The 23,720-nt window shown below is 38.7% G+C and overlaps 1 protein-coding gene across 8 annotated transcripts in view; it reads left to right on the top strand.

Moving 5' to 3' along the window:
- The window catches only part of PPP6R3 (protein phosphatase 6 regulatory subunit 3), a 58,981-nt gene extending 43,511 nt beyond the window's left edge, over nt 1–15,470 (top strand). For 7 of the 8 annotated variants that reach the window (XM_065683144.1, XM_065683142.1, XM_065683143.1 and 4 more), the window contains 8 exons: nt 239–293; nt 1,077–1,207; nt 2,737–2,855; nt 4,343–4,496; nt 5,754–5,860; nt 6,867–7,017; nt 10,460–10,582; nt 13,987–15,470. In XM_065683144.1, coding sequence (XP_065539216.1) covers nt 239–293; nt 1,077–1,207; nt 2,737–2,855; nt 4,343–4,496; nt 5,754–5,860; nt 6,867–7,017; nt 10,460–10,582; nt 13,987–14,038 — 892 coding nt within the window. In that variant the 3' untranslated portion in view covers nt 14,039–15,470. The other variant, XM_065683148.1, reaches the window with a different exon arrangement.
- The last annotated feature ends 8,250 nt before the right edge of the window (nt 15,471–23,720 follow it).

Raw genomic sequence — 23,720 nt, 5'->3', positions numbered from 1 at the left:
TTTGCAGCTAACTATATAGGGTGGAGACAGCATTGTCTTGTATTTTTGTTTAACATATTTCACACTTGAATGCCAGGCCTCCTCGATGTGGAATTTGACTGTGTTAACTTTAGACTACTTTGTCTTTAATCTTATGTTTTTAGATTATTGGAAAATGAGAAACATAAGAGAAATTAAATGTCTTCATGTCATAATGCAACATCTTGTTTTATTGTATACATCTGCTATTTTTTTGTAGTGTTTCTTTTGATCGGGTCTCAGACATCAACTTTACCCTCAATACAAATGAAAGTGTAAGTATGTGTTCCTGCACTCTCAGAAGAACTACTCTTTTAAACTTCAGTGCAGCCTCCAAGTTTTGGCAGTGGTTGTTATATTTACTGTTTTGTGTAATATTTGGAACATGACTACCCTACCTTGTTCCTGTGTCATGAGACTTTCTAATTGGAAGACATTGTTTTGATTCTTTGAGATCATTATTCAACAAAATTGCTTCTAATTTGTATGGCCAGGTTCAAGGACAGGCTTGGATCTGATTTGTGCATGTTGCACACTTACAGATAGAAGCTATTTCAGTCTTCCAGTGGGACTGTGGTGACAGGAAAGTAAGGACAGAGACTTCCACTCCATATACTAGTTGTCAGTTGAGCTGCAGTGAACCCCCACTACAGAAAATAAAACTGGAGTACTTGGTGGTCTGGTTATCTGAAAAGCATTTCAGTGTCATTCTTGTATGCTGGTCTTAAACATGATGGAAACTCGTAGCTGTTCTTTGACAGTCCACTCAACTTGTTAGTATCTGAGTAAAACAAGCACCACTGAATATTTTCTTGACAAGCTTGAAGTCGTTAAGACATTCTGTGTTTTTGCTGCTTTTAGAAAAATGTTTGTGGCTTGGTTTTTTGTTTTTTTTTGGGGGGGGGGGGGGGTTGTGTGTGGTGTCTTGGTTTTTTCTTACCACCCCCACTGGTTTAAGAGTCTTTTCAGGACAGGCATGTAGTGTAAAAAGTGTTTATACTTTTTATAAGTAGAACGATTAATTATAAATACGCATTTTTTACTTTTGACATATTTAGGGCAATATAGCCTTGTTTGAGGCATGCTGTAAGGAGCGGATACAGCAGTTTGATGATGGTGGCTCTGATGAAGAAGACATTTGGGAAGAAAAACATATTGCGTTCACACCAGAGTCCCAGAGGCGTTCCAGGTGAGAAACGTTTCTCTTGTCTAAACAACACTACAGTGAGACATCAGTACTGAGCAGGTCTTTTGGTTCAAGCTGACTTTTAGCACAGGCTGTCCAGCATAACTAGCATATTCCCATTCTGTGAAGAAATGAGTAGAGTGATTGCTCTACTGTCAGTCTTCCAGCCATAATCTCCAGAATGTGACAACAGCTGCCCTGCCTAGCTGGCACTTCCTGTACTTCAACTTTTGTTAGTTTTGTTGGGGTGGGGTTTTTTTTAGATCTGCTCAGCCATTCCTCCTACTCAGCAGTCTTCAAGTACCTAAAGGGGGCCTACAAGAAAGCTGGAGAAAGACTTTTTACAAGGGTAAAAGTGACGAGACAAGGGTGAATGGCTTCAAACTGACAAAGGGGAGATTTAGATTAGATAGTAGGAAGAAGCACTTCCATGTGAGGGTGGTGAGGCACTGGCACAGGTTGCCCAGCAAAGCTGTGGCTGCCCCGTCCCTGGCAGTGTTCAAAGCTGGGTTGGACAGGGCTTGAAGCAACCTGGTCTAGTGGAAGGTGTCCCTGCCTGTGGCAGGGGGCTAGAACTAAATAGGCCTTAAGGTCCCTTCCAACCCAAACCATTGTGTGATTCTTGCCTTGGGCAAGACAGTCCAGCTCCATACGTCTGCAGAGCTTGCTGACCTCTCTTAAGTACTGGAGTAGTTGTGGACAAACCTGCATAGGAAGCTGCATTGAGGGGAAGAAGCATCTGGTCCCCAAAACTCTCAGGGCTCTGCAGGCTCCCATAGTATCTACTGAACTTTGTCCCACAGTAGTCTTGTTTTTTCTGACCTTCTTATGGCTTTAGTCACAAACCTGATCTCTTCTTCCCTTGCAACCTTTGAAATGCATGTTGCAAGCACCTTCTGTACAAAATCAATTGTTTTCTCTGATGGTATTGTGGCTGCTTACTGTGATGTGTTTCAGAAACATCCTTACCTTGTCGCATTACCACACTTTTTGTGTTGTGCTCACCAGGAAAGAGAGAGATGCCCATAGTGTTTAAAGCATGCATGTAGTTAGAAAGGATGGACTGGAATACAGTTGGGAGATACTTTAAAATAGGTTTGCTAGATTTATTGTTAGATACTTTGCAGTAAGTCAAGTTATATCTTGTTAGATATAATTTGAACAAAGTTTTGTGTTTCAGTGCTTCAGTTTAGTTTGAAGAAACAAAATAGACCAACAATTTCTATAAACATATCTGATTGCTTACTTTCCTTTTCTGTTCCCTTTTCCATGTCAGGAATAGAACCAGTCTTTGTCTTAAAAGTGGGGGGAAACGAGACAGCCTCTTCACATGATCAAGTGAAAATCCTTTAGTCCTGTTTTTTTTGAGAGAGAAATGAGGGAAATATTAGCATCTGACAAATTATACCTCTGTTAATCTATGAGAAATTATAGCTGCTGTAATTCTCTTTAGCCTCAAACTCTCCAGTATTACGTTGTGGCTAGGGTGTGACACTAAATACAGAATATAAACTATGTCTTTGTATGTTAAGTTCGGGCAGCACTGACAGTGAAGAAAGTACAGATTCTGAAGAAGAGGATGGAACAAAACAAGACTTGTTTGAATCACACACCAATACAGAGGACAAAATGGAAGTAGACTTAAGTGAACGTACGTAGTTTTTTTCCCAGCTGCTTTGGGTTATAGAAGGGTTAGCAGTCTTATTTTGTAGTAGTTTCCTCATTTACCATTTTTATTCCATCTTAATAAAATGTTAGTGGTGGACTTGGTAGATTTTGGTAATGACTGGTCTTCAACTTGAAGGTCTTTTCCAGCCTAGTTGATTGTATGATTCTATGAAAGTAGTCTTACGCACTGTAAAGACTGCTTGCAACAGAGCATGCAAATGTTGGGAGGTTTGAATTTCTTACATGTCTCGACTCCAGTTACTTAGTCTTTCTAAAATGCATGTTTCTGCTCTTAAAGAGGGGGGAAAAAAGGAGGAAGAATTGGAAAGGGAAGGATGAAATGTAATCATTTATACATCTTGAATGCCTGCAAAAACTAATAGGGTAATTGTCAAACCTAAAACCTTGTTTTTACTGGAAGCCTTTCAGACCAATGCTCTCTGAAAGACTTACTACGTAAAGCCAAGTGAATTTGCATTGGTTTGGTTTCATATGTGAATGAAAGATGTAAGTCAGTAGACTCTTATGTGGAAACTTAACTGATGTAACTGGTTTTAAAGTTTCCATGTTAAAGTCACAGTAGACTAAATTGGCATTAGTTAAACTGGCAACATCAGTAGGTAAAAACCCTGTGTTTATCTAGACTGTAAGGAATTTAATTAAATTAAAATAGAAGGGAAAGTTAAGGGTTTTCTTTTCTTTTGTCAGATTGGTGTCGTTGGCATCTGTGTGTCAAACAAGTTTTGATCCATGTGGGTCTCCTCCCATATCTGTCTGGGCTGGAATTTCTAATTGCTAGTCAGAGCTTCCTTTACAGCCTGGTTTTTTGTATGTAAGTGTTAACAAAAATGTTTCCCTTGGGTAGGTGAAGTATTTTTGAATTGACCTATCCTAAATTAGATGCTGTTAAGTTACTCCAAAATTTAAATTCCAAATAAGTATTGTAGGTTGTAAAAAGCCATAAACTTCTCTGAAACTTAGCAGTGGTGTTAGTGCATGAGAAATTATTTTAGAGACTGTCCATGTCTAAGTTGACATGCTTATTTTCTGTGTTCAGGAAAATGTGCATAGGAAACCAAAAAAAGGGTTGAAAGCTCTTAAGATTTTGGGGTTTTTTGTTATTGTTAAAGATACCTGTTCTGAAAAAATGATAACAGATGTTGTTAGGTTAAAGACTGAAGTGGGATTATACTTCTGATCTAGTATGGTTTCTTGTTTTTGTTCTTCAGAGAAGCTTTGTCAGGTTTTAACAGAACACTCCAAATCACTATTTTTAAAATTCTGCTTTACTAGCAGAATTTCCCTTTTGGGGAATGCCTTCAGGATTCTTCTGCATGTGCTTCAAAGTCTAGTTATGAATCTTGCTGCTCTTTTTGGAATGTACATTTAGAGAATCAGTGAGTTGGGTGTATGTGCGCTCATGTCCTTTATTTAAATTTCTTCCTAATGAACTTCTTGTTGGTTTTTCAGCACCAAACTGGTCAGCTAACTTTGATGTACCCATGGAGACAGCACATGGTGCCAGTCTGGATTCTGTTGGGTCTGATGTGTGGAGTACAGAAGAACCTATGCCAGCAAAAGAAACTGGTTGGGTTTCCTTTTCTGAGTTTGCGTCCTCTTTGAGGTAAGAATGTTAGTGATTCAGGGCAAGCTTGGTTTCCTTGGGGTGTCTATCTCCACCCAAGCCTGTGTTGATAGTGTTCTGATGGAATACAAGGTGTGTAGTGTCCAAAGGGCTGCATGTCTGTAGGATGGCAAATGCTAATGTGTCGTTACTTTAGAGAGTTTTTAAAGAATATCTGGGTCTTTTAATATTGATCTCTGACCAGAATTTGGACTGATTTTTTTTTTTCTTTTAAATTATTTTTTTATTTTAAACTGAGCCCAGTGAAGGGTTGAATCTTGGCTGTAAGGGTCATAAAATGTCTGTGATGATTCTGTTTAATGGATAAGACAAATAGGCTTGGGTTTTTTTAGTGTTCTCTTTTATTTCAAACTTGCATGGTTATACAGCTGTGATACCTAGGTTAGGCAGTTCTGCACTGTTTTGAGAATGCATATGGCACACTTTCTGTTCTTGGCTTGAACTCCACATAAAACATAAACGAAGTCTGCTGTGTAATACTTAATCGTATAGATGTAGATTTTGTGTTGCCAAATACTAGCTGTCAAGAGCTGATTCCTTCTCCAGTCAGACTCTTCCTATTGTACATCTGGCTCTTAATTGTCTGTTTAGGCATTAAAGAGCTTAGAGATAAAAGAATTATTCAACACACACACCAGTGTAAACTAGTGTATTGTTTATTGCTTGAGGCAGGTACATTGATAGTATTAAGGGTTTAGAAAATAAAAGTCTTGGAGTTGCCACGTTAGTGACTAGAAAGGCATTCTGTAAACGGTGGGAAATGTTTCAGGTAGCCAAATCTTGTCTTTTGCGTTCCTTCAGAATGAAAAATTCATAGCTGTGCTACAGAAATTACTTCTGTAGTGGACTGTGAGAACTGTGTTGGCAGTCTCAGCAGAGAATCATGTTTCAGGTTGTAAAGAGTGCATTTAGAAAGTCAGTTTCATGTCATGTTGGAAACACTACAAGGAACCAGGCCTTACTTATCAGGGACATGTCTGTTACTACTTGTCATCAGACTAAATAAAAGGTAAAATAAGCCTAGCAGCAAACACACACACTCAGTTCAGGTCTGGTGGATTTTGCATTACTGAACTTCTGTTCAGCATGTCTTCCTGCAAACAAACTTGCTGTCATTCAGTTTCAGTAGAGTTGTAGGCCTCGTAGGTTTGATACAGAACAAAAAATACTGTTTTAAGAACACTTAATTCAGCTGTTTAGAAGTGTTTCTAAAGTTTTTTCATTTTGTATTTGAAGCTCAAAAGATTCCTTAAGAAGTAATTCTCCTGTGGAAATGGAAACAAACACAGACCCAATTGATCCCTTGAGTGCAAATGTAACTGCTCTTGCAACACACCTAGAGAGTAAGTATGCTAAAATGCAAACAGATTGATTTTTAAGACTTATACCCCAAAAGAACTTTAAAATTTGAGTTTTCACAGACCTATCGTTTGGCTCTGCTTCTGTTCTGGTGGGTAATGAAAATGACTTGTCAAAGAATTTCCGATTTAAAACCGGAGCTAATGTAACTTGTCAGACATTTAGGGTGGTCACTGTTAGTTAAAATAGTCCCCTGTTTGAAACGGGACAGTGTTACCTCTAAAAAGCCTGAACCTCAAGAACAGAAAAGCATTACAAAGAAGCTGAGTGTTTTCTGTTAAAAAATCCTGACCTGTATCAGTGCTTCATTAGCTGAGCTGAGAAGAGTGATAGCCTTTAGTCTCCTACTATGTGGCAGTAGGCCAGTAGTCTCAGTGTGTTAAAATTTCCCCTTCCTGCTCATCTCTTACCAAGTTACCTTCATTATGGATGCAAGAATTCTTTCTTCATCTATGAACTGGTTAATTAGCACGTTTGGCTTTCAGCTTTTTGTATGTATTATACATGTATAACAGAATGAGAAGTGCAGATGAGAAGGGAGACTGGACTTCACAAAGGCTCGTCTGACTTTCCAAAGACTTGAAAGCTTCCTGTCACATTTGTACCATGTGGGCTTGTGTAACAAATTTTACTGTACAGAAAAATAATACATCACTGTAATCCTGCTGAAGCCTTGTTCAGGTAGACCTGTTGCAGTAGCAAAGAAAAATTGTTATGGAACCTGACTTGAGCGTCTGTAGGGTATTTAAGCTCGCTCGCTTGCACTCTCTCTCTCTCTCTCTCTCTCTCTCTCTCTCTCTTTATATATATATATATATATATATATATATATAAAATATGTGTGTGTAATGGGGTTTGCAGAAAGGTGCCTTTCTCTGTAAGGAAGAATTCAAGTGTACAAAACCGCAAAAATATTGTTCTGGTTGTATTGGCTTCTATACTTCCTCGTTAAATAATGAGCCATGTACTAAGTTATTTCTGTGTATGTAGCCCCAGGAAGTGTTGCGATGGAGGCCAGCTCAGATGGAGAGGACGATATAGAAAATACAGACAAGGTAACTGAAACAGTAATGAACGGCAGCATGAAGGAGACACTGAGCCTTACTGTAGATGCTAAAACTGAAACGGCTGTTTTCAAAAGGTGAGAGTACCTATTTATTGTCTTCCCACCCTTGTCAAATAAGCACTGTTGATGGAACACTACATACACATCATCAAAAAAAGCTCATTACAAGTGGTAATTCCTGAGGTGTTAACTAGAAACCTTTTTCCAGAGTAATTGTTTTGAAATTTTCCTTTTAACTAGTTATTATAGGCTTTCCTTATCAAGCTTTTAGTGGAAGCTTATTAGAGGAAGACTGGCTAGCTTATGACCCTAATGCACATTATTCTGCTTTTTTTTTATATACAGTTACTCTTTTAACGTGCAGTTGATAGCATGTCAAAGCTAAGCTTTTTGAATTTTGCACAGAACTGTTTGATTTGGATTGGAACTCCATCCCTTTCATACAGGAGGATGGAGGACAGAAGTTGAAGGCGAGCCAGGCACTGCTCTTGAATAACGTGTCAGACATTTGGGATGATCACTGTTGGTGGTACGGATGATGGTGTTAAGTCTGTTCTGGACTAGTTAAAATCGTTTCCTGTTTAAAACAGGAGCCAGTGTTACTGTTACTTCTAAAAAGCCTGCACATCATGAACAGAAAAGCAAACACATCTGTTCTGGGTCTGTTGGTACATAGAATCCTAGAATAACCAGAAGAACAAACTCCTTAATTTTGGTATCTTGTGATACAGAGTGCTTGATTCAGAAATAGCTGACTTACAATGTGGTTATATTCCATATTGCATATATCAACGTTTGACCCTTTCAAGGGAATAAAGCACATTTCCGTCTTGTCTAGTCAGATTTTGTGACTTTAATGATCAAGTGCTTTTTATGTAGCATTAGATCTTTATGTAGGGAAACAGAAGCTACGAAGTCTGACCTGCAAAAATAATTATGCCTGTATTAATTTCGAGCTGGTGTATTCCTGCCCTTCCCCCAGTCTTGACAAATCAGAACGTACAGCTAGCATTTTGACATGCAACCATCTTCTCATTATTTTAGGACAATAAAATAGCTTTTAGGACAATAAATAAATAAAATATTTTTAGGATAATAAATAGCTTTAAAGATTGAAAAGATATTGTATATCTTGAAAGTGGTTTTAAAAAAAAAGTCCATTTCGGTAGAAAAAAAAAATCCCAATGTTTGTCCTTTCATTGCCCTCATTTGAAATTCATTTTACTTAGTGTTATTAGGTAAGTAGTATTTGTTTTGGATGGCTTTCAGTTACTCTCACTTCCATCCTTTTGATTATCAAAGCAATAAATAACACCACCAGTCTTTAACACCTAACTTGACTTGATACTTTTTTCAGTACAGAGAAGGGAGCGTTTATGGCTGCACAGCCCTTATAAATCAAAGGGAATTGTTAGAGAAATTGAACCAAAGCAGTTTAGGGGAGGGTTGTGATGAAGTGCTGGCTGTGGCATGGAACTGTAGTGCCTTGCTGACTTAGTAAGTTATGCACCTGCTCTGCAGTTTATCCTGTATTATGGGAACACTTTTACATGGTCTGCACTGCTGTTGTGTTAGATGTTTAAAGTTGGATTTATTCATGCTGTTTTTAACTTCTCCTTAACTGCTTTAGTTCACCCGCTCTTTAAAGTTCTGTGACTTCTGATACTGGTGCAGAAATTAAGGTGAGGAGTCAGCATTTGGTGCCAGTTACTGCTTGAGCTGTGGTGTAAGCACAGCAGTTCTTGTAGTTGAAAGGATACAGAGATGCAAAGGGAGGCAGTATCGTAGAATTGCCCAGGTCAGAAGGGATCTCAAAAGATAATCTGCTCCAACCTTTTGTGGAAAAGGGATCCCAGGTGAAACTAGCTAGCACGCTGTCCAGTCACATCTTGAAAACCTGTAGCAATTTTCACTGGACTCTGGGATCTTGATTTGGTTGGTAAGGGGAGATTAGGCGAATGTAGGAAGCTGAAAGGCATTAAATACAGAGGCTGTTCTACTGTGATAGAGGTATGCGGTCTCTTACTGAGTCAATGCTCAAGTGGATTTCTTCAACTTTCAAATATGCCAAAACAAAAATGGGATAGAAAAGTAATGTTTCTTTTGGAGCAAATTTGTAAAATAATGGCAGGATTCTAGATTAAGAGACAAGTAGAGTAGCAAGAGGGGGTCCTACTTGGGCCTGTGTACCTACCTGGCAGAGTGAATGCTTCCAGACCTAAGTTTTATATAGGTTTCTGCCAATAGAAAACTGATGGTGTTGAAGTCAATGTTGAGGGGAGGAGAAGCATCATAAGCACTCTAGGGTTTGTTTGGGGTTTTTTTGTGGAAAGCTGCAAAGTCCAAGAATATGGTTTCTAAATTGAGTTCAAAATGAAGTGAAGAATGCTAGTAGAGTATGCCTTTTTTAAAAATAAAAATTAGGAGATCAGTTCTGATGGTGATGGTGACGGTGACAAGTGATTTATTTCGAATAAATGCAAAGAGCATTAAAACAAATGAGATGGAGAGCTCAGATAGGGAAAACTGGGTCTTCATGAGAGTTTGCAATGCAAAAGACTTTCTTGCAGGCTCTGCAGATGTAAGGAGGCACGGGATGAAAAAGGATTCATTGAAATTTACAGGATCAGTTGAAAGGAATGTAAGAATAGGAAGAAAAATCAGTAGCCTTAAGATGTTCATAATTTCTTGCATAAATAGGTTTGACACAGAAGTATAAGGTTGATGTTTCTGTCTACTTCAGAGATACCTTATAACTATCTCTTGCATGTATATAGTCAAATTTGTATCATACTGTACTCATGATTGTGTGGCTGAGATGGGAATGTATAGGCCAGAGGCAGAAAAGCTTTGAATTGGAGGCAAAACACAAGTGTTCGCTAATTACTTTTGAGGCTGCCTAGTTATATGGCAATGCCTTCTGTAGCGTGAGTGTACTGCTTTTTCACTGAATTGTTTGGTTTTGTCTCCCTGGGGATGTTCATGAAATAGTCTGGGCTGCAGTCATAATACCTCATAACCTATACATCGTATCTCACTGTGGAATTATTAGGGAGATTAATGAAGATGGTGATGAGTTAATGATTCTGCTGATATGTTCCATGGACAGACTTTATTAATGCCAGTTTCTGAGGGAATCTTGATTTCTTTTATACTTTCTTCCATTTTTGCATACTTCTGGCTTCAGAGTGTTGAAATCCTATCGGTATGTATAGTAAAGGATCATGATTGTGATTGTTACCACTTCAGGCATCACACACATTCCTTATTTCTTTTCTGATTTTTATTTGTAATCACTGTATTTCCTGCCCTTTTACCCAGCCAAGTTTTAATGGACATAAACACCGGTACATTATTAGGTGTTTGTAAAGTCTAGAGCCATGTGCTTGATCTTCATGTTGCAATCATAACTTAAAATCCATTTGCATGTGAAATACAGACCTGTCTCCCAGTTTTCTCCTGTTGCCTGAAATTTCCCTACAAGTAAACTTAAATAACTTCTTTCTTTATTTCTAAGTGAGGAAGGAAAATTGTCTACCTCGCAGGAAGCTTCTTGTAAATATGTAGTAGAAGAGAATGCAGAGGTTACAGAAGAGGCTTCTTCAGCTCTGCAGCCTACTAACAGCAGTCCAGAACAGAGGTAACTGCATTCAAGGATGTTTTCAATACTATAAATATCAGTTTACAACTCCTAATAGGATTGATGTAAAGGGATTAATGAATTCCTTTTTGTTATTGGCTTGATAAAAACATGTGCTTGCATCTGTTTATAAAATTCTCATAATTTATATTTACTGTTGATTTACTGTCTTGAGTTGTCACAGATGTATTTGCCTTGTACTGTTTGTCTTGCAGGGTGTTATAAATATCCCTGTTCTGTTTTGTGTTATGTTGTCAAGTTAGAATAGTGAACAGATAACAGTTGTGAAAATGGTGATCTAGAAGAAAATATTAGGGGAATAAGATTAATTTTGTCCTGAAAATTTATGTAAATGGTCTACTTTTTTTTTATTCTGAGTTTTATACCATGAAACAGTTTGGGGATGTCCACTGACTAGTTCAGCTGTATGGAAAGGAAATAATGCCTTAATTTGTGCTTGCTTGATTGTGAATCAGTTGTTGTTTGTACTGTAGTCTTCATCAGAGGTTACTTGTAGATAAGAAGATTTTTCAAAGTACATAAATAATTTGTTTCACATAAAACTTTTCTGAAATACGGAAGCAGCCTGGATTGCTCAGCACACTTACTAGAGGAAAGAAGGGTTTGTGGTTTGTTGGTTTTGGGTTTTTTTAGCATCTAGCTGCTAGTGCAGTCTTGGAAAATAGTAATTCAGTATGAATTTTTGGGGTGTTTTTTGCCTCCCAACTTTAAATTGGCTTCATCGAAATCAAATGCACGTAGGGCAACACATAAATCACCAAATATTCTAAATGCTTAATGCAGATGTTTCATGCCTGAGCTGCTTTCTAGGGTTTAGTCAGAGCAGGATTCATCTTTATCTTAAAAGCCTGAAACAATCAAGGGCTTAAAGTAGGTGAGAAGACTTTGACCACTGAAGGCAATATTTGGTGAAGACTTTGCTCTGGAACTTAGATATTCCTAAGTTCTTTAAAATTAATATCTAGGCAAAAGTTCACTGGTTTTCTAGCACTACCAACTGCTTATTGAACATCAGGCACAATCCTATAGGCTTGCTTTTTGGTGGTAAGACAAAGGGGGGGTATGCTGCCTTTTCCTGCTTGAGATGTAGTTCAAGGGTGCTTGAGATGTAGTTCAAGGGTGCCCAGAGGAACTGTGCTTTCTCAAAGAAAACCCTGTGTAGGAAAATATAAGTGTGTATTTACTAAACTCTTGAATAATCTGTAGGGCCTGCTTTTCTTCCTGCAGGGCAGGGCTTGAGGGGTCAGAGCTGGGTAAGCTGCCTTCTTTTTGAGGAGGTGAGGATGCTCTGAATAGGAGCATGTTCTGAAGGGAGAGAGAATTTTACTTAGTTAGAAGCAATTATAGAAGTCACTTTTGCCCATAAAATCAGAGTTCAGAATGCACATACACATTTTCTAAATGTATATTTAATTAGATGTGTTTAATAGTTTGAAAGCTGTTGTGTTTCTTGACTTTAATAGGTTTTAAACTATTAGAGAAATGCAGTATTTCTCTCACAAATCCTGTGAAAGTAATAATTTTGAAGACTTTATGGGCACTGTGTCTGGATTTCTAGTGAGGGTAAAATAGAAATGGTTTTGTAAGCAAAGATACTGAATACAGCTCTACATACAACACAGAAGAACTACATGTTGCTGGTTATACTGTATGCAAACTAAGAAATATGCAAGCATGTTTGACAAATTTAGGTTCTGGATTTTAGGCTTGTATCTCTTACCTCTGTGGGTACTGGCTGTTATGCTAGAACACTACCTTCTCCTGTAAGACAGAACTTCCCGCTCTGCATATATCCCAAGAATTTAATCAAGAAGTGGATTCTAATAAGAAAAAAAAAAACCAAAACAACCATGTATCCTTGGTTAAAGTGGGAAACCCCTAAACTGTCTCTCACAGCCTCTTTGTTATCTGGAGGTACTGTTTTTATCAAGACAGTGGGTTTAATGCTGATAAGCATCAAGTTGTAGGGAAGAAGCGGTTGGGTACCAGCCGATTGCCTTCTGAGTGAAGATGCTTGTGTGAACCAAGAGGGGGCGCTCGGAGCCAGCAGTTGGCTGCGTTGTTCTGGAGTCACATGGAATCTCGATGGATTCCTGCCCTCGAATCCCGCTGGCTGCAGTGGATCTCAGGGCTTTCTCTAAAGGTGGCTGTCACAGCAGAAACTCATATGAGCGCAGTATCAATACCAAGTTAAATATAATTGTGCTTTTGGGGCTCCATGCATATAGGACTAGTGGGAGGAGTCCCCTAGGTAGGTCTTTGGCTGGTGGCCAGCAATCCTTTCAAGGAGATGGACTGTCATGGACTTCTTTCCAGTTAACAAGTGACTTACTGCTGTGTGGACCATCAGACTTCCTGTCCGTGCAGCAATTACTTCTCACCTTCCTGGTTTCCTTAAAAAGTGTTTGCTTTTGTCTAGTTCTGTCTGTCATTTGTCTAATGTGTACATATTTTTCTTAAAAAGTGTTTTTAGAGCTTAGCAGCCAAAGACTTAGCTAGGGGACTCCTGCTGGTCATGTGCATGTAGAGCACGGACCCAAGAGTGGCTTCTCTGTGATGTACACCATCAGAGAACAGGAGTTACAGGTAACTTTTCTCATATGTAGTTCCAAATGGGTTTATATTTTATAAGGGACTCTTCAGATGTATTCAGTAGACTGTACTGAATGGAAGTTGAGATTTTTTTTTTTTTGCCTTTCTTGCTTACAATTCTTAATATTTTCATGCACTACTGATTTAATCTTTGTGTTAGTCCAGAGCAATTGAACCCACGTTTACATTTAACTACTGATCTAGATATGTATGTATTGTTGTTGTTTTCACTTTTGCAGGTTTGCTCCTTATTTTCCTCCATACTTCTGAACTTTTCTTGCTAATGGACTGACATTTAAAGTACTTGTGAAATAGCAATTTGTAGATTAGATAAGGAACTAAAGCAGGATTTTTGGTTTTTCTTAAGATGCTGTTGTTTTTCCTGTTGTCTTAACTGCGTTTGTTGAAATGCAACCTTAAATACTCCTGGTATTACATTTTACTTTGGAATAAGATTTGGAGAACTATCGTAAATGTGCTTTTTATCAGTGGCTTTTTTGGGGAGGTATCACATGTCTAGAGATCACTTAGTAGCTCAGTTAATAAAGACCAAACACTCTGCAGAGGTGTGCTCAGTTTAATTAAAGTGCTGTGCTTAATTAGGCAATGGGGGACTTCATAAAATAAATGGGATGAGAGGAAGCATAAGCTAATAATAAGCTAATGCTCCAGCTCAGTGGTCATGCTACACATGATCTGGGGTGGTTGTTTTGGGGGGAGGTTTTTTGCACCTACCCAAATTTGTTTTGAATCTTTCTTTTGTATGCTTACTTATTTTTTTGGCCTCTTAGGACTGATCAACACACCCATTTAGGAGAGGCATCTGTTAATGGCCCTGTATGATATGTGATGTCTACTACCCTGGCTGAAGAAAATGAACTGATATCCAGGTGTTTGAGTGTTTCTTTGAGGATTTCATCTAGACCCTGTTGAAGCCAGTCACTGCTGCACTAATTTCGCAAGGGATCAGGACCAGCAACATTTATATTCTAGATTTTAAGACATTGTACAGAAATTCATAAGTGTAAAAATATTGCACATTGAGAAATACCAATAATTTTTGCGTATGTTTATATTGTATTGTTCTAAATAATGGGTGGCCTGTGAAATAAGATCCTGCTACCCACGTAATGATGACAGTAGTGTTACTATAGTTAAAATGGCTGTAAGAATAGTTTTATAAAAAAAGAAGTGAATACACAAATCTAATGTATTTGAGACATTACTATTTGACGATTAGTGTGACCAAAGTATTTAGCAGTTTTCATACATTTTTCACCTTGTAAAAAGAAAAGAAAAAAACTAATTCATGTTTCTTCTGAAACTGAAACGCCCTATAAATGTTATTTTGGTTGGTTTAGCTTACAAAAGTGATTTACATAAGAATTTTTTGGTGTTCAGCATTTTACAACAGGTTTTTTAATCAGTAATTGTTTTCTGTATTGTTCAGAACAGATCAAAAATGTAAGTCTATTGGTAGAGATTTTAAGTATTTATTGCTACAACTTAGTTGACAAATTGATGTTTCTGTAAAGCCATATGTTCTGTTAAGTCTTGTTTGCTTGAAACAATACCTTACAGGTGAAACACTAGAATATTTGAAGTGCACATGGCTTGTTGTGTTTGTGATTCACCTGCCTTTTAACCCATTCACCAAGATTTAGTTTAATACCAAGCATTATACAATGGAACATTTCAGAACAATCTGCGTATTTAAAACGCTATAAACCTTTTAGACAAGTCAAATAAATGAAATGGCTGTGCTGCTAATGCAATTACAGTACATGCATTTTGAAAGTATATAGTGTTTTTAATACAAATTTTGGCAGCAGAGCATGTTAATTGTTACTTTCACTGTACTGATCTGTGTGAGGCTTTCATTTGTATGTTCTAAACCAGTTTTTTCTCAGCTGGTTTGTGTATATATATATAGTGATTATGGAAACTAATTCTGTGTAATTTATAATTTTCTATGTCAGTGTAAAATTCCAACAGCCTTCTCAAACAAACAGAAGCAATATAGTGTATATTGCCACCTTGTCTGGTGAAAGGGTTAAAGTACTTCACCTCCTGCACTTTTAGATGCAAATCATTTTTTGTTTCTGTAATAGTTATATTCATTTATTTTTTACATCATTTGTTTTCCTGACCAGTATTTAAAGCCAAAAGGATACTCTAAACAATGGCCAATGATTTATTTTAGAAGGCGTCCCAAGCAACGTGCCTAAACATTACATTGCATACAGAAATAATAAAACAAACAAACAAAAACCTACATATGTATAATGGCATTGCCCTTATTGCTTCTTCTTGCATTTTCTACATTAAATTCCAGTGCCACTCGTCATTGCAAATTGTTGCAAACTGAGAAGTTGCTTGAAAATTGAAGGGGGAAAAACCCACAATATCACAGGTGGAATTGGTAACTGGTTGTCCTTTTCTTTGTTCTTCATAGGTGATGAAATCTAATCAGTTTCTAAGTTGCTTTTTTTACTTCAGAATTAATTCCAGATCAGCTTGACCAAAAGTGTTTTATGTATTAGCTTTAAGGTTGGCAGCTGTCCTCTTACCACTTTCTGATCTGTTGTTGAACAAGCAGTTTTGGAAACAAAACCACTGGTTTCATTATGTGAATTGCAATCCAAGTAGAAAGTCCAAATACAGGAAAGCAGTGTGTTGGCTTACAGAAGTGATTCTTGTAAGGAGCAAAACTCTTGTCCTTTCCAGTGGAGCTGTTTGTCCCTTGCAAACAGGTTGAATTATCTAGCTACATAGCCCTTAAAACTGATGGAGATACTAGGAGCAAATGGCTGGAAACTCTGTTTCAGCCCTGTTGTCTGCAGTTCAGTGCAGTCCTCTAGTATGTTGTCCTTCCTTCTGCTAATGAATGGTCACATCCGTCCACTATCCAGTTAATAATCTCAAAATTGAATAATCAAAACGGAAAAGGGGGAGAATTTTGTCCCACTTACCTTCATTCCTGATAGGTAATGCCAGATGAGTGGGGGTGTGAGGAGTTGTGGTGACTGGAATTCACCTTTCATTGTAGTTTGCCTTCTGATTAAAGGGTGCAATAGAGGTAAACTAGGTTGGCTTACCTAATGCTAATTCCTGTACTATTCAAAGGTTATTCCTGTACTATTGCAATTACTGTTGGTTTTAACAGCTGGGATGGGGGGTGGAATTTAAGCCTGGGATGTAACCTAGATTTGATGTAGTGTGAGTTTGTTCTGAGGAGATGTAGGATGTGTTTTACCTGCTAACTTTATTATTACTTGTATGGTAATCCTGAACTTGAAGAGAAAGCTTTGGAGGTGTGTTTTGAAGGTTTTATGGCAGATGGGGGGGTGTACGCACCTTTTGCCATCTTTTAGTAACACTTTATGCTGCTCAGGTAGGCTTACAAAGGTTTGAACTTAGCTGGAGAGTTCTTCTGAATGGCTGTGCTACCCAACTTGTTTAATCAAATTTTACTTGCATGCAATGGAATTTGAGTCATCTTTATTAAAAGGTATTTTAATGCATTTGTGAGATGGACTAAAGTCCAATACCTTTGTACAGGTTTGACTTCCTACAGCACAGAGCATTTAGCAGTAGCTAGGATGAAATAAGCGTTGCACATTTCACAGTGCTCTTTGAAGTGCATAGGGGCTCAGTCATTCAAAACTGAGGAAGATGGAATAAATGCATAAAAGCATAAAAATGTCAGTTGATGAGGGCAATGGCTTTATCTCTCAGCACTCTTCTGGTAAAGTTCTACTCAAGCAAGAGTTCATTGCAAAAGGCTCATTGCCTCTTCAGACCCACGTCTGTTACCTGGCAGAGTTCATGATTCATGCCCTATGAACCAGTTAAACTTCTTTAAGTGTAGTACTTGATTTTATAGCAAGATTATTCTACTTAAGTAAAAATGTAGACCATCTTCTTGACTAACATTAATTAATCAAGTATTCCCCTGTTCAGTGAGTTCACAGGTAGTCACTGACAACACAACAGGATAGTTCAAAGAATCTCATTCATAGAATCAACTAGGTTGGAAATCAACTTCAAGATCATCAAGTCCAACCATTACCCTGCAGCTGCCAAGACCACCTCTAAATTGTATCACTGAGGGCCTCATCTACCCGTTTTTTTAACACTTCCAGAGATGGTGATTCCACCACTTCCCTGGGCAGTCTGTTCCAATGCCTGATAACCCTTTTGGAGAAGAAATTCCTTATACCCAATCTAAACCTCCCCTGGCACAGCTTGAGGCCATTACCTCTTGTCGTATCACTTCTTACTTGGGAGAAGAGACCAACCTCCACCTTGCTACAACCTCCTTTCTGGTAGTTGTAGAGTGCTAGGGTCCCCCCTAAGCTTTCTCTTCACCAGACTAAACACCCTCAGTTCCCTCAGCTGTTTCTCACCAGACTTGTGCTCCAGACCCTTCACCAGCTTTGTTGACCATCTCTGGACCTATTCAAGCACCTCAGTGTCTGTCTTGTAGTGAGTGTCTGAAGTGTACTGAAGAGAGGACTCGAGGTGGAGCCTCACCAGTGCCAAGTACAGGGGGATGGTCTCTTCCGAAGTCCTGAGAGCCACAGTATTGCTGATACAGGCCAGGATGCTGTTCTTCTTGGCTGCCTGGGCACAAGCTGGCTCCTGTTCAGCTCCATCAGTCAGCACCTCCAGGTGCTTTTCGATGAGCAGCTTTCCAGCCACTCTGCCCCAAGCCTGGAGCATTGCAAGGGGTTGTTGTGGCCAAAGTGCAGGACCCAGCACTTTGCCTTGTTGAATGTCATACCACTGGCCACAGTCCATGGATCCAGCCTGTGCAGATCCCTCTGCAGAGCCTTCCTACCCTCCAGCAGATCAGCACTCCCACCCAACTTGGTGTTGTCTGCAAATCTAAGGTTGCACTTGACCCCATCATCCAGATCATCAGTAAAGATGTTGACTGTGTTCTGCTGGTATTTGTATCAGACAGGGGCACAAGATTGCTAAGATAAGCCTACTGAGTGTCTGCTAAAACTCAAGCAACCTTGTTTTTGCCAGAGTTCTCCAGAGCAGTTTTCCTGCTTTATCCTTCTGGAAACACTCATTACTGCTGTAGTTGTTAGAGAGGGTGGTTGTTCTGTAGTCACTACTAAGCCATTGTTCTGACATGTGTTTTTTATTTAGAAGGGTTTTGCTTTTGATCAGTATGCACAGCAGGGGGACTGTGGATATTGATCAGCCAACATTCAAATGAGAAGATGTAGTAAATAAGAATTGTGAGATGTTCACGGGATTTTGGGGTCCTATTCTTTCTCCAGGGTCTCTTTGGAATTTAGCTTAAAAAAGTAAAAGGGCTGAGGAAGTGTGTAGCTGTTCTCAATGCTGTCTATTTTGAAGTACCCTAAAAGCAAGTCATTGAACTCAAAAGTGTTGGGTCACTTCACGATACTTAAATTGTTTTAAGTGTGTAATTTATGTGATCCATACATAATTCATATTGATTGCTGTGTCCAAGCACCTAAGACAGTTTTCAAATAAGCTGTATAATATAATCACTTGTATGCGCACACATCAATAGGTAGGGTATACTCTCTTCTTAACATGTCTAGCTGCAGTGTGTGTGGTGCATTTCCAAAATTCCCCGATCTATAGAATATAAGAAGAAAGAGGTAGTTGTGCCTGTGGTACAGCCCATTCTGGAGCGCTTCAGTAAGTATAAAATGTTTTAAAGGTCCCATCCCTCCATGTGTAAACACTCTCAGTGGTCTCTAGCCAGCCTGAGTGTAACATGACAGGAGAAGGAACTGGTGTCTCTGATTTCTGAGACCAACTTCACCTTCTGTTAAAGAAGATTTCTCTATTTCCATCATAGTCCAACTACTTGAGCATTTTTGCTAATGTGTTTATAACTTCCCAGAAACTGAGGCAAGAATTTGTATTTCTAATTATTGAATCAACACTATTGGCTTCCACCAGAAGTGATGGAATGGCAGTAGTTCATCTGTAAACTTGTACTGATGCTGTTAATCTATTAACTGCTGTGCTTCTGCATGCTGCATTAAATTCTTCCCAGTTCAGTGGTGAAACCTAGTTGCTTCAGCAGCTGCCATCAGTGCTGTCCTCAAGAACACTTTTGAATTTGGTGTTGCACAGATGTAAACCATCCTGACATCCTGTATGAGAAAGGAAGGTCTCTGATGTGGTAGAACAGGCCTCCAGTTGTTCTAAGGAGTGGTCTAATGAATTCTGAAAATAGTCCAGATGAAGTACACTCATCCGGGTGGTTCTCTAGGAGCTTCCCAGCCACTGCCGGAAGAACAAATTGCCCTTGACTTTGTGCAAAGTTCAGAGACCAGTGGCTTACAGATAGCACGTTGCATATGGGACCTCCTGCCCCCGACTTTGAGATGCGTTGGCTCTGGAGGAAGCTTTCTCCACGTGGTAAAGCATGCTTAGTGCAAGTCTCCAATTACAATGTAGAACAGAGTGTATCAGAACTAGGCTTTCATCATAAAACTAGGTGCAGGTTAACGGTTATGTTAGGCTTGAATTTGCATATGAGGATGCTTGGTGCTCTTTCACTTGCCCTCCAACATTATGTTCTGTTAGATGGGAAAGTATGAACTATGTTCTGAATGACAAACAGTTCCTTCAGTGAGAGGGGTAGCTGCTACTTCCAGATGCATTCTTGTGCCATGTGTCTGGAGAGGAATAAGGGAAGCGGTGTCGGAGTAGTGTGACATATACAGACATTAGATCTGTCAGTTACACTAAAACATGTTTATATTTGGAGCAAGAAATTCTTCACGGTAACAAATGTTCAAAGTCTGCCACCAAAAGGTTATAGGTAGGCAACAGAGTCAAATGAGAAGATCATCTGTATTGCATATGTCAAGATACTGGCTTGAAAGAAGCAAGGCAGATAAATTATGAAGTTAAGCTTTGAGGGAAGGTGAAGGAGATTCGGAGATGATGATACCAAGAAAGCTTTTGTTTCCTTTTGGTCATTGCCACACTTTAAATAAGCTAGAAAAAGAAAGTAGAATCCTTCTAGCTGGCTAAGTAAAATAATGGGCAAATGATGTAAACAAAAACCTCAGGATGGACATGTGCTCCTGGGAGAACTTTCTCCAGATAATTCATGGCCATGATGCTTGTCTCAAGTTAATTATGAGGGAAAAAGATGAAGTTGTGAGATGCACTAAAAGAAAGAAGCAGGATGCCCCGTAATTGAGTCCTCTGAATAAGTTGTTCTTACTTATACTGATGGCATGGGCTGAGTATTATATAGTGAAATCTGACTCTTTGGAATGTGAAGATGGTGAAATTCAAACGATTGCTGCTGCTAGACGAAAAATACAGGGTTATATAGTTTTCTAATTACATTAATAGTCTTGAGACTTACTCTTCTCTATAGACTTGCTATGAGGACTGCAGATTTAGTCATAGAATCATAGAATCACAGAATAGTTAGGGTTGGAAAGGACCTCAAGATCATCTGGTTCCAACCCCCCTGCCATGGGCAGGGACACCTCACACTAAACCATCTCGCCCAAGGCTTCGTCCAGTCTGGCCTTGAACACTGCCAGGGATGGAGCACTCACAACCTCCTTGGGCAACCAATTCCAGTGCCCCACCACCCTAACAGGAAAGAATTTCCTCCTTATATCTAGTCTAAACTTCCCCTGTTTAAGTTTTAACCCGTTACCCCTTGTCCTGTCACTACAGTCCCTGACAAAGAGTCCCTCCCCAGCATCCCTATAGGCCCCCTTCAGATACTGGAAGGCTGCTATGAGGTCTCCATGCAGCCTTCTCCAGTCTTACATATCACAAATGATACAACTGATAATATGGCATTTTCGAAAGAGTAATTAATTTTTAAGATTGTTTTGAGACTGTCGTAACACCTAGCCATACGTATCATCAAGGTATTCCACAGGCGTATATGACTATAGGACTTAATATGGCCTCTGGACTTTTGATTAGTTCCAGCTTTGTCGCAAGCTAGTATGTCTCTGCTTGAATACTGCTACCTTTGACAATCATCACTGTATGTTCTCATGACAAAAAAAGCTTTTTTGACTTCAGAGTGGAAAGCGTAATTGGGCAAGAATTACTGTTTTGTAAGCACAGAAGGGCCTTGATGTGCTATAGATCTCTAAGAATGTTTTAGAAATTCAAATATAAACATAAACTTTTCTATTAACTGCAACTTTTCTGTTGAGGAGAAACAGAGTAATGATACTGCTAAGCTGACATACATTTATTATGTTTTTGGCTTACTGAATATATATGTGAGGATTGCTCACTGCTTATACAGATCCAGGCAGTAGATCTAACTGAAATAAAGCTGTTCTTACCCTATATCTGAAGAGTTAAATTATGCTGGAAGAAGTTCTACATCTTTTATCTTCAGTTTACCGTCTATCCATCCAACTGCAGTGCCCTGCATCTGCAAAGCAAAAGCAAAAACCTGAGTACATCACCACATCTGTGATGCATTACACTTACCTTTTTGTTAGATATGATTTGGTAGACTGCAATTTTAATTTGGCATGATGAGGAACTAGGTCAGAACCGCTTAGTTTATGTCTAATAGTAATGTGAAATATATCTAAGCACTGACTGGGAGTCCTCTAGCAACCCAAAACTTGCCTACTGCTGAGCCTTTAGACTCAAACTTCTTGCACTCTAGATTCCAAGGTGCTGTGGTTTTTCTTTTCACCCTCTGTACCCCACTTAGGCATGCCAGATCAGCTGGAACTGTGGTACTGTCACATGCTGTGTGAGTAGTGCAGTTTAACTTCTGAGTTACAAACAGCACAATTCCAGGTAATCTGTGCTTTAATTCTTATTTATTTATTTCTCCTCCCTTGCCCACTTCTTGAAAACTAACAAAATGTTAGAAATACGAATAGGATGTATTTTTCCTGTGTGGGATCCTGTGCATTTATGGGGAAGAAAAGGGCCTGTTGTGCTGCAAGAGGAGTAAGAACTGACAGCTGGGCAGTGGAAAGAAGCCTGCTTGAGACCTGATGCCTGAGATGATGCAGAACATTTAAGGGATGGCAGAGTCCCTGGATTTCCAGCCCCTGTGACTCTCAATGCTTAGCTTGAGCTTGAATTTGCAGGGTCCCCAAGCCCTGCAGAAGTTGAGGCTCAGCACAGTTCAATAGCTCCCTTTGGTAACAGCCAACACTTCAAAACTTTGAGCTGCACAGCCAAGTTGCAGTGTCACCAGAAGGGAAAACATGACCACTTGTCCCGTTGCATGTAATCTGGTTTTCTTTTCACTCTCCATTTCTACCCATTTTCTAAGGATTTAAAGTATTCTGAAGCATTTCCTATAGTATATTTTACTACTTTAAATGAAGACATTTGTTCAGTTTAAAGATAAAAACTTGTTTGTAATAGATTACAGGTGTTAAATAAAAATATCAATATTTAAATGGGTTTGAGATGAAAGCTTTTGTTCTTTCCGTCAGGTTTACAACTGTTAATGACTTCAGAGAATGGATAGGGGTGGCATGTTCTCAAACAGCTGTTAACTTGATACTAAAAGATATAACTGCCCTTTCATAAACAGTGTAGGGAAAAATCCCTCCTTTTCATAGATTTTTAGTATAATAATAGTAAACAGCATAGTGAAACTCCTCAATTACACGTATAATCCATGACTCTATAATCACTCATATCAATCTATGGCATTTGTGGTCATGAAAGAATAAGGAAAAGCTGGACGATTCCTTCTTACAAGAAAAGTTTTTAAACTCTGCATGAAGTACACCAGAACCTTCTGCCTGGTACGGGCTAACTCCATGGTGAAAACAGAAGTACCAAAAAAAGCCCTAAAAATCAGCGGTCTTGTCTGTAGTACTGGAATTCAGTCAGGGAATTTGTAATGGTCCCCCTGCACTCAAATAAAAACTCTTAACAGAGTAATTAAACTGAGGGTTAGTCAGAATTGGCACTTTTGTGTTAGTGAAACATTTGCTGTAGAAAATACATTTAAATGATGACCAGGGTAACGCTTTTGTGGTTTACTTCCTGGTGACATTGTGTTGACACTTTTCATATCTAAAGCTTAGACTGATGTCTAAGCTTTAGCATCTATTAATAGATGCTAAAGATTAGAGTGATGTCTAATTAGCATCTATTAATACCTACTCATATTTATTTAGTCTGATAATGGTTTTTATATTTGAAAAGGCAGCATTCATGAGCTGCAGTAGGTAGACTCTGTTCCTGCAGAGGAACCTTCATCTCCAGTGATTATTGGGAAAGCCTAAGGAAATAGCTGGCTCGTGTAGCCATATAGTTGCATTAACTAAAACTGAATTATACAGAAAGTTCTTCCATCAAAAATTATTTGGTTTTTCTTTCTTTAAAATATTCCTTACTCCTTTTCCACCAGTCGCTTGATGTTGGACTGAATCAGTATGTATGTTAGGCAATACGAGAGAAATACCGGCTTTGTAGTTACACTTGCAAATTTCTTGCTTACTAATTAGAAGAACAATAAATACAAATAAAATGTAAGTGATAT

The sequence above is a fragment of the Lathamus discolor genome, chromosome 6 (assembly GCF_037157495.1).
Source record: "Lathamus discolor isolate bLatDis1 chromosome 6, bLatDis1.hap1, whole genome shotgun sequence".
Classification (NCBI taxonomy): domain Eukaryota; kingdom Metazoa; phylum Chordata; class Aves; order Psittaciformes; family Psittacidae; genus Lathamus; species Lathamus discolor.
The sequence above is the reverse complement of the archived record's forward strand: the minus strand, read 5'-3'. Positions and strand labels throughout refer to the sequence as shown.